Raw genomic sequence first — 10581 nt, 5'->3', positions numbered from 1 at the left:
AAATAGCGAAAAGTAGTTTTCTTTGTACCGGAAATAACGTAATCAAACCGGAAATTGTCATAGAAGGCGGGGTGTTTTTAAATTCGTGCGGCTTCGTTTCTCGGTGGAGACTGTTGACATAGCTCACATTTAACGTATCCATAAAGGTAGGCCTTGATGTTTTCTTATTGAACCAGATGGCACATATTAGTATATTTCAGCTATGTCGAACTCTCATCTTAAAGCTAAGCTAAGCTAACCGTGTTACGTTTTTGAAGTCAAGCACCGATTGTTGTATTTGGCAAATCGCACCAAACGCCATTCAAAATTTGTCAATTTGTATGTTCCGCGCAATAGCAAATATGTAATTCATTCTTTGGCTGTTTCATCTGTGTAGTACACACACGTATAACATGTTTAAAAAGACTCTACGCTCTACATTGCACAGCTTTGTTAGTAAATATTTCCAATAATAATTCAATAGTCTGGGGCCGTTAGTGGCCGTTTTGGTAAGGAAACAGAACCAGGGCGAGTGAGACAGGATCCGGAATTCGATGGATGCGCCTTTCCGTAAAAATAAATGCACCAAGCTAATAAAAATGCAGTGAAACTTTTAATTTAAAGAATATAATTTACAAGAAAAGCCCCAAGCCATTAAGTTAATCGATTTTCTTACACCCCTCATCACTACAAATCGATGGTGCGCCAGAATTTAAACTATTACTATGGTGAACACTTTTAGTTTGGTGAATTTGGTGAATACCGCATCCGCTCTCTAGACCGGAACCAGAATCCAGACAAAATTCAGAGCGAGGCAAATAACTCAGTGATAGTTAGAGATTATTTCTCCTTACAGGTGACTGTCATTGCTGATATTGTGTTCATTGCAGGGACAGCAATGTCTTCAAAAATCCCAAGAGGTGAGGAGATTTCTTTGCACTTTGTTGGTGATTAAAGTGTATTTTAATTTTACAAAGTCAAACAAAGCTGGTGTCTGATGAACAATCCTATATGTTTTCCAGGTGTTCAGTTACCTGCAGAAACGAAGAAAATGGGTCATAAAGTTGAATCCAGAGACACAGCAGCTGTACATCCAACAGCAAATACTGCTCAAAAATCAGATGGTATCCTTAAACCTCAGAAAGAAAACATGCAACGGTAAGAAATTGCTAATTAGTAGTTTAAAGGTTAAACAAAAAATCTATGATTTAGAAAATGTGGTAAACCGTGTAACAGACTCCTAACAAATCCACCTAGGCAAACTGGTACTCAATATATTTTTTTTTATTTAACCAGAGGAACCCATAGAATAAAAATGTACAGCTCTAAAACAAGCAATATAACACACAAAATAGGTCAGAGATACAAGAAGTATGTTACTGTATACTAGAAGTGAACCATAGGCAAAGGCAAAAAAGAGCATCCACACATGATTACAAAGACCGGCTAAGATACACCTGACCTTGGAAATAGAAATGGAAGCAGACGAATATTTATGAGGACTGCTTGTTAAAATTAATCAATTAAAGATTTGTCAGGTTGTCCTATGTGAGGTCTGACACAAGGGCGGTTCAGCCATCTGGAAAATTGAGAATAATAAGGAATAAAGAATTACAATAAGATCTTAACTCATCAGACACGTGTTGTAACCAGTTAATGCTGAAATCCCCCAGTACAACAATCTTGTTAAAAGATAGGCCAGAAATGAGCTTCGTTAAGGAAGGAAGTGCATCATTAGTGGTTTCTAACAACCAACTGTAACCAAGTGAAAAGAAGGAAAGACCTCCAGGTCCAGGGCCAGCAATTCAAATTGTTAGTTTGCTTCACAGCTACTGAATTATTTTGTTTTTTTGTCTTCCAGGAAAAATGTTGCTCCTAAAGTTCACAAAGGGTAAGTCACACATTATATCGCATATCCCTTAATATACTGTGGGCTTCAGCCATTTTTTTTCTCACAACTTTATGTTGCACTTCTCCACAGGGTCTCCACCAGGTATGGACAACAGGCAGAGCTCAAGGAGCAAAATCAGCATCTTATGGCGACCAATGAAGAGCTGCAGAGAAACCTCACAGAGACACAGGTACAGAAGACAATTTTGATAAAGCGCTTGTAGGATTTCACTTGTCTGTTGTCAGCTGCAATTGTACAGAACTTCTTTGCTTATTATGCTGCAGCAAAGAGTAGCTGAGATGGAGCTGCAGTTCAGTGACCTTGAAAAGGAAAACGCAGAGGTAAAGAAAGACCTGAAGAACTGTCACATGCTCCTCGTCTCGGCCAAAGTAGACCCAGGTGATTTTCCCAGTTTTCAAAATGTGTTTGTGTCAGCCTAATTTCTGTTGTTGTCAATTGTAAAATAACATAAAATCTCTTTAGTTTTAGGAGAAAAGGTTGGAGAGGCTGCACAACAAAATGAAGATCAAAGAAGAGAAGTTATGGTACATATATTTTATTTCAGCTTGCTTGATATTATAATAGTTATAGTACAGTATTTTTATGTATCATATGCTATAGCAAACAAATCAAAACACATTTAAATCAAACAAATAACTGCAAAAGTGCACGTGTTTCATGCTACATAATCATACAAATGAAGAAAAGAGAGGAAAAAAATGTTACCTGTTTTAAAACATTCACTTCACTTGTATCCTACACATTAAGGGTTACAGGATTTTGGTTATTATAGGCAGTGCTATCTGGTTAACACAACTTTGTCTCTATTTCAGAGTGTCTCCACAGATCTGCTGAATCAATTGAAAGCGTTTGGAGATACTGCATCACAGCAACGTGCTCAGCTAGAGGTGAGTTAAACTCTATGAAACTCTGGTATTCGTTGTAGCTGATTTAAAGGAACAGTGTGTGAGATTTAGGGGGATTTAGTGGCATCTAGTGGAGAGGAGTGCAAACTGCAACTAGCTGAAACTTCTCCTGGTTAGAATTGCTGCGAGCGGCTCTATCTAGAGCCAGTGTTTGTTTTATACATTCTGGAGTACTGTAGAAACATGGCAGTGCAGTGGATGAGGATCCACTCCCTGTGTAGATATAAACAGCTCATTCAAGGGCAACGAAAACACGCCTCTTATTTTCAGGCATTTATACACTAGAGGAAAACATACTTATATTATATTCCATATCTGCCAATATATACCCCTACATCCTTCACACTGGACCTTTGAAGGAAGTTGGAGTGTACTTAAAATGTTCCTTATTTTGTACACTTGTAGGAAATCCAAACAATGATGACAGAACTCGCTAAAGCACGGGAACATATGATGCAGGAGAGGAAGGACTTTTCCCTGCAGGCTGCTGAAATGGACCAAGCTCTCAAGGAGGCAGAAGCTCTCCTGTTGTAAAAGTGTACAGTCAGTTTCCCAATTTAAAGTCGTGTATTGATGTGCAATGTGTGTTCTTAATGTTAGTGTGACTAAAACAGAATAAAGGATTTTTATTTTCCTTGCGCTCCTCATCTCTCTTCATATTTCCAACAGTCGAGACATGCTTTTACACACAGCAAGTTCTTACTGGTCGAACAGAATGTACAATGTTTTAGGAATATCGTCTCATTTACAATTACCAGTATCCTGTTTGAGAGGAAACTTTATTTTTACGAGTATATCCACAGCACAAGATATATTTTATATGAGTGGATGATCACAGGGGCCTGAAAATGTAATTAAAAATGCTTCATAGCCACAGGTTAGAGGTTTTAGATATGCTGCCATTGAAAAATCAGTCAAAATTTGTTACAATTTGTTGTTGCGTTAAAGAAAATGTTTAATCCTTTTGTATGGGGATTTAAAGCTCAATGTATTTCTAAAAAACATAACCGCTTATCTTGTTGGGGGTCGCAGGGGTGCTGGAGCCTATCCCAGCTGACATTGGGCGAGGGACAGGGTACACCCTAGACAGGTCACCAGACTATCACAGGGCTGACACATAGAGACGGTTAACCATTCACACTCACATTCACACCTACGAGCAATTTAGGGTCACCAATTATGCATGTCTTTGGACTGTGGGAGGAAGCTGGAGTACCCAGAGAAAACCCATGCTGACATGGGGAGAACATGCAAACACCACACAAAAAAAAACATATACCCAAGCCTAAACTCATGGGAGGTCTCAGTCTTTTGCCACCTTCGGTCAGTTAAAAGAAAAGTACCCACTCCCAAATTCGCATTTCTTCTGTTCTCTCCGGATCAGAGATTACATCCGCACAAGTATACCACATTTTAAGTCAGTCCCCACCCCCATTGAACTGTATACACTTATGAGTCACACCTCTGACTTGAAGAGACTCATCTCCTGGGAGAAGGACCTTGGTATCTCGATGTCATACAAATCTTCATATAAAGTCATAGTGTAGTATGTCAAAAATCTTCATAAAAAGTTATAGTGTAGTATGTCATACAAATCTTCATAAAAAGTCAAAAATGTCAAAATGTCAAAAATCTTCATAAAAAGTTATAGTATGTCATACAAATCTTCATATAAAGTCATAGTGTAGTATGTCATAAAAAATCTTCATAAAAAGTCATAGTATAGTATGTCATACAAATCTTCATAAAAAGTCATAGTATAGTATGTCATAAAAATCTTCATATAAAGTCATAGTATAGTATGTCATACAAATCTTCATAAAAAGTCATAGTGTAGTATGTCATAAAAATCTTCATATAAAGTCATAGTGTAGTATGTCATAAAAATCTTCATAAAAAGTCATAGTGTAGTATGTCATACAAATCTTCATATAAAGTCATAGTGTAGTATGTCATAAAAATCTTCAGAAAAAGTCATAGTAAAGACAATACAATACAGCATGGTTGTGGCAAAAAGGAACATTTCAACTTTTTGAAAAACTGAGGACGTGCCTTCTTTTAAGACCTGACTGGTAGAAATCACCAGCTTGTTACACATGGAGAGAGTGAGGTACAGTGTTTCTCTCAGCTCTGGCAACCATTCATGCCCTATTTATCCAGAATGGCCTGAAGCGTTTGCAGGTATGTACAGATATTTGTTCATAATGGGTTGGACAAACGTTTGTATACTTGTACTACATGCATACGTACAAACATTCATTCCATAGTTGGTGCTGCTGTTCATTTCTGTGGGTGTGGAGAGGGTGATTTGTACCTGTATTTGTGTTGTTTGTGTTAAAATATGAAAATCTACACATGAAATATTTTTTTTTGGGGGGGGGGGAGGTTTAATCGCATGCTGTGATCTTCACTGAATAAAACTGCAAACCCGGTTCTGGTCCAAAGACAACTTAACAATGTAGTATTAAAGTAATTTTCCTATTTGCTGATAACTGTTAATGAATATGTCAAATAAAGATGCCTATTGCAGTGTTAAACATCCGTATACTTTCCATTTATGTGCACTTGCTTGTAGTTTTTAAGTCAAGCTGACTTTTTCACCGCTCTTTACTCGCCACCCGTGTTCCCAAGCTTCTTTTCCCTCTCTGGCAGGTTGCTGTAGGGGTTCTCAAAGATGTCCACCCTGGTTTTGAGAGTGCTGGTGTTGCTTGAGCTGTTAGTATCACTGACGCCGCCCATTACCTCTTTTGAGTGGCTGGTCTTCCAGTAGTAGATGAACAGGAAGAAACCTGACAGGCGAAGAAAGATGGTCACTCATGAGGACAAGTTGAGCCCATGAAATGTAAAATCTTTTTGGTTCATCTCCTGCTTTACACTCATTGCTCATGTAGGTGGGTTTTATTCTCAGTCATCTATATATGTGTTGCCTCAGCTTGCCTCTCTGGTTTTTATGCAGGTAATGGTGGAGTAGTAGAAGATTGCCATTCAGTGCAAAATATGATTCCGTGTTTTAGCCAAAGCTACAGCAACATGATGGCGCAGTGCGACAGTGGTACACTAAAGCCTGTTGAAGGTTCATGTTATTAGTAAACTGTAACTATAAAATGAAAGGACGTTTTGCTGCCTCTTGCAGCAGCTGGAGTCAGAGAAAAAAATAACTTAATTCACTGGGCCGACTGACGGCAACTTTTAAGGTGGAGCTTTAACTTGTAATGTTACTCAGTGCGTGAGGTGACAATGTGAATCCACTTCACTTTAAGAACTTTGACCATTACTTTAGTTTTTATTGTCTCTCTTGGATGACATACACTTTTAGTAATGAGTTGAAGCGTCACAGAACGTCGTTCCTGTAGGCTCAAGCAACACTAAACCCCTGAGCTTGAATGTGAAGGACTAAATGCGCAAACCCACTATTTTAAAATATCCCATGGAGAGAGAAACTCACTGCAGCCTGTTGTATTTTGTTATGAAAATGTCGGCGTGCAGCCTCGTTCTGTGGGCAATAAACGAAGTGCACACTGATAAAGGAGGAAATACAAGCCCTTTTTAAATAGGAATTGTGCAGATTTGCAGGAAAGCCCAATCAGTCTTCTTTCAGCATTGGCAGTATAAAAACAAAATCAGGGAATGCAGCAAAATGTCGCCTACCTACTTTTGTTTGTACAGAATGCGCCTTTTTCGGGGCAATGGGGGGCGTGAGCAAGTAACAAAACGTGTAGCTCAGCGTGTGACGTAAACAGTGACGTGGGAGGGAAGCCGCACCTAGTCAGGCGGCGATTCTCTCATAAATTGGCCCGTTCTTCACCGTCCCCGTCATCTGTCTTCTTTCTTTTTTTGCATTTTATCTTATTTAATTTTACCTGAATTTTTGTCTTGCTTTAAATCAGCATTATTGTTATACTTTCTATTGTCGTATTGCCTCCATGATCGCTCTGATTGGCAGTTAAGCTCAGTGCACAAGAAGAGAAACAGAAGATTACTGATTGGCTGTAGTCTTTGCGGTGTGTTCAGTGCAACTTTTTGGCCAGGACACCGGTGACATAGGGCGCTGCAACTGTCGGTCTTCATCACCACTAGTTCTTTGATATTGGTGTGGTGTGTCTGGGCCTTAAGTCGCAGATCCCTACATCACGGCTATAGTGACCCCATGGCAAGATGGCCTCTAGTTTGGTCACTCCTGGAGGAAACATGTGCCTTTTTAGCAGCTAAATGCTCCAATATGTTCACCATCTAGATTCTCTTATTTTGTCTGCTGTTTGGATTTGAGCAGGTTGCGACCAGTAAATTTATCAGAGCACTTCCCTAAAAAAACTGCTGCCTGCTACAGCTGGAAGTGAAGCTAATAGGAGCTGTAAAAATCAACCAAAACAGTATAAATTAAAGCTGTGGGGACATGCAGGCTTGAGGGGTAAATTCCCTGTACTTTGTTTCTACAAGCAACCCCCATCAACCTACACATAGTCATTTCATCTGTTGTTCGAAGCATCTTTATCCTGTGAGTAAAGCAGCAAGAATACTACCAACATGAGCACTGAGTTGTGGATACCTTGGAAAGAATTGAGGACCGTGAAGATGTAGTAGGCAGGGATACGGAGGATGCCGTGGGCGAAGAAGGCAAAACCCCATGTGATACCCAGCATGCAACACAGTCCCAGGATGATTACAATATTTTTGCCACTTGTCTCTGTTCCAGCTCCCACTCTCCTGAGACAGCAGAGCCAGGACACGATGGCGATGAAGGTAGTGATGGTGAAGATGAAGACCAAAGCATAGTAACCTATGTTGACAATGCTGTGGACTTCAGTGTCTGTTATCCAGCACCTTGGAACAGAAAGATGTATCAGTAAAGGAGAAGAAACGTAGCTCTAATGTGCAATTCTATTATCCACAGACTCACATGGAAATGCTTTCTGTGGAGTCACTGGTAAGGATGGCTTGTTCACCATATTTCCCAATGCTGAGCAGGACGATCCCAACGATGCTCGGTAGTACTGGAAATGGAGGCAGAAAATAAACCAGTGACTTGCAAATGTCGCCTCAGTACTCTGGTACAAAAAAGCAAAAAACAATGATGCAGACTCACCCCAGCTGGTGATACAGACTTTGATCATGTAGTGACGGATTACAGTTTTGCCCCCCATGTACAGCTGCTGGCAGATGTGGAAGGCCTGCACAGCAAACCAAGTGAAAGTGGCCAACATGAAGTAGTGCATGAGAGCGGCCATGATCTTACAACCCACAGAGCTCTTCAGCTGGGCCACGTAGTTGTTGGTCAGGAAAGTTAAGTTAAGTAGGAACAAGGCTAATACCAGGTGGATGAGAATCCTTGTGGCTATACTGGCTTTGGTCCTCCTGTGAGGAGAGACAAACAGAGACGTCATGTTTTTCTTTTGGGTATGGGCACTTTATGACTGCGGATAGATAGATCGTTATTTTTTTCACTATTACCCCGTCTAGTAAAGGAGTTAAATACATTTTGAACAAAGAACTATGCAATTAGGTGACTGTCAGAATATTAAGTTGATAATTAGTACATTGTTTAACTCATATATCTGGCCAAATCGCCAAACATTCACTGGTTTCAGCTTCTCAAACATTATAATTAGCTGCTTTTCTCTGTTTTGTTTCGTTGTAAATTGGTTTACAGGTCTACAGGTATCAGACACCTACATTTAATGCTTTAAGGACCTTTTCAAGATCATTTTTAAACGAAATATATTGATTTTTGTACACATTTTTATTCAAGCATTGCAGATAAGTTTAAAAGTTAGTATATGTAGGGGCAGATTATGATTTATCTTTGCTAATAATATGATGTATTCATGTTGACTTAGTTTCAGACACATTTTAACTTTTGAAAAAAACTTAAAAAAAAAAAACCCTTTAACTACCAACTAATAATTTGGTGGCCCCCTTGCAGTAACTCTGAGGACCCTAGGGATCACAGAACCCCTGTTGGCACGACATGATTTTGCCAAGTAAGACATGCTCCTAGATCAACATCCTATGTTCCTGGACCAACACCGCAGTTAACCAATCACAGCCCATCATCGGTGTACACATCATTAGTGTGCTGCTCCTGTGCTTCTTTCAAAATCCCTTTGTTCATCATCAGAGCTAAGATAGTTTTTCAAATTGAAGTTAGTACAATTGAACACAATCCTCAGTAACACTGAACACAAACCATGTAAGCTACAGCAAGGTTTGCGAATTAGCTTGCTAACTAGGTTAGCTATGCAAGTAAGTTTGCCAATAGGCCAGAATATTATTCAATGTGTCAAATGTGTCCCTTGCAGGTCTTTGCAACTGCTTAGGGCTCTAGTTTCCAGGCGCGGCGCAGGGTGGCACAGGGTGGCGAACCCCGCGCAGAGCTAGTTTTGAGCAGCGCAACCTGAGGCGCGCTCAGTTTGGTAGTTTGGCAGACCGAGGTGCGTTGAGATGGGTGTGGTGGCGCAGCAGGAGGAGGTGTCGAAAGATCCAGCTTGGCGCAGTGACAGTTTCGTGCCAAAAGGCTTCACCGAAGGTGCGCTAAAAGCTCGCCATCTGAAACCAGGTCTACTGTCAGCGCAGGGGGAGCGCGGCTGGTGTAAGCCGAAGTTTGGCTGACCGGCAAACAGTCCGCACATGTCACCAAAACCTCACAGGCAGGTTTCCAGAATGTCAGGCACATTAACGATGCAATAAATAGCCACAAAAACACTATTCAATGCAACTATCTGCAATCAGCACATAAATGTATCTCTATATCGACTGTCCCGTCACATCTGATGTCAGATCAAAGGGGATTGGCACTGTTTGGCACGTTTGGCACGCGTAATGGAAACCCAACCTGATTTAATTAACACAGCTGCAAACTAATGAGTTCACATCCCTCTCAGCCAACCACAAACAGCCACAGCATCAGATAGGGAGTATATATTCAGCATCTGTCATCTTAGAAAAGTCAAAAGAAAAGAAACAAAGTGAGACTGCGAGAGAGAAAGAGAGAGCGCCCGCACACGAGAGAAACGCAACATTGATTTACAATTGTGGTGACCTCCTCCCAGGCTACCTTTGCATCATCAGCCCGTGGAGGTCTGCTCGCAGTTCTGTATATTCGGACACTGCGAGCTTGGACCTCCCGGACCAAAACATCAGTTTCCTCGTGGGAGAAGTTTGGCTGTCTGACCCTGCTGCTCTCTTCTGCCATAGCGAATTGAGTAAACTCTCATTACGCCTTCGCGCGGCGCATTTAAGGGCAAGGAGAGGGGCTCATTTGATTGGTGTGATGTGTGTAAAACCCACTCCACGCCTTCTCTCTTCCCTCTTTCTGACTTGCACAGGTAGGAGGGACGGAGATGGGACAGACTAGTAGCTGCGCCAGGGCGCACTGTGTGCCAAACTTGCAAAATCCGCCTGGCCACACCCAGTTGGCGAAGCGCAGGTGTGCTGCGCCCCCGCCTCGCCCGGTCTGCAAAACTACAGCCCTTAATGAACAATATTTTAACCTGTTGGTAAGCCTACTTGTTAGCATAGCCTACCTAGTTAGCAAGCTAACTTGCTAATCTTATAGTATATCAGCAAGTTTACTCATTAGCATAGCCTTCCTAGTTAGCAAGCTAACTCGCTAACCTTGCAGTAGCTTACATGGATTTTGTTCACTGTTACTGAGGATTTTGTTCAGTTGTTCTAGCTTCAATTTGGAAAACTAGCTTAGCTCTGAAGAAGCACAAAGGAATTTTGAAAGAAGCACAGGAGCAGCACACTGATGATGGCAGTGTCCTGGAATGCGATGTGGGATGTTGA

At 40.9% G+C, this 10581-nt stretch overlaps 2 protein-coding genes across 5 annotated transcripts in view; one reads left to right on the top strand and one right to left on the bottom strand.

Moving 5' to 3' along the window:
• The first annotated feature begins 56 nt into the window (after positions 1 to 56).
• knstrn (kinetochore localized astrin (SPAG5) binding protein) lies at positions 57 to 3430 on the top strand. Of its 2 annotated transcripts, none has more exons than XM_049589372.1 (9): positions 57 to 146; positions 836 to 899; positions 1002 to 1137; positions 1841 to 1870; positions 1961 to 2060; positions 2155 to 2269; positions 2354 to 2415; positions 2704 to 2778; positions 3202 to 3430. In XM_049589372.1, the coding sequence occupies exons 2-9, from the start codon at positions 878 to 880 to the stop codon at positions 3328 to 3330; spliced, it is 669 nt and encodes a 222-aa protein (XP_049445329.1). In that variant the 5' UTR covers positions 57 to 146; positions 836 to 877; the 3' UTR covers positions 3331 to 3430. The 2 variants fall into 2 exon arrangements, with proteins under 2 accessions (XP_049445329.1, XP_049445331.1); XM_049589374.1 differs by having other exon boundaries at positions 72 to 146; positions 870 to 899.
• A 137-nt stretch (positions 3431 to 3567) lies between these two features.
• LOC125896636 (adhesion G-protein coupled receptor G2-like) overlaps positions 3568 to 10581 on the bottom strand; it is a 28479-nt gene continuing 21465 nt past the window's right edge. For all 3 annotated transcript variants that reach the window (XM_049589367.1, XM_049589369.1, XM_049589368.1), the window contains 4 exons: positions 7880 to 8148; positions 7694 to 7787; positions 7343 to 7617; positions 3568 to 5585 (listed from right to left, as the gene is read on the bottom strand). In XM_049589367.1, the coding sequence (XP_049445324.1) occupies positions 5404 to 5585; positions 7343 to 7617; positions 7694 to 7787; positions 7880 to 8148 (820 nt within the window). In that variant the 3' untranslated portion in view covers positions 3568 to 5403. The remainder of the gene's footprint in view (positions 5586 to 7342; positions 7618 to 7693; positions 7788 to 7879; positions 8149 to 10581) is intronic.

Source organism: Epinephelus fuscoguttatus, linkage group LG11 (assembly GCF_011397635.1).
Source record: "Epinephelus fuscoguttatus linkage group LG11, E.fuscoguttatus.final_Chr_v1".
In the NCBI taxonomy this organism is placed as follows: Eukaryota; Metazoa; Chordata; class Actinopteri; order Perciformes; family Serranidae; genus Epinephelus; species Epinephelus fuscoguttatus.
This window is presented reverse-complemented; position numbering and strand designations above follow the sequence as displayed.

What these genes read in the sequence shown, in the direction of transcription:
- knstrn (XM_049589372.1), top strand. Translation starts at nt 878, where the DNA reads ATGTCTTCAAAAATCCCAAGAG. An exon ending in GCTCCTAAAGTTCACAAAGG is followed by an intron (nt 1,871 to 1,960) that starts GTAAGTCACACA and finishes ACTTCTCCACAG; the next exon opens with GGTCTCCACCAGGTATGGAC. An exon ending in ATCAAAGAAGAGAAGTTATG is followed by an intron (nt 2,416 to 2,703) that starts GTACATATATTT and finishes TCTCTATTTCAG; the next exon opens with AGTGTCTCCACAGATCTGCT.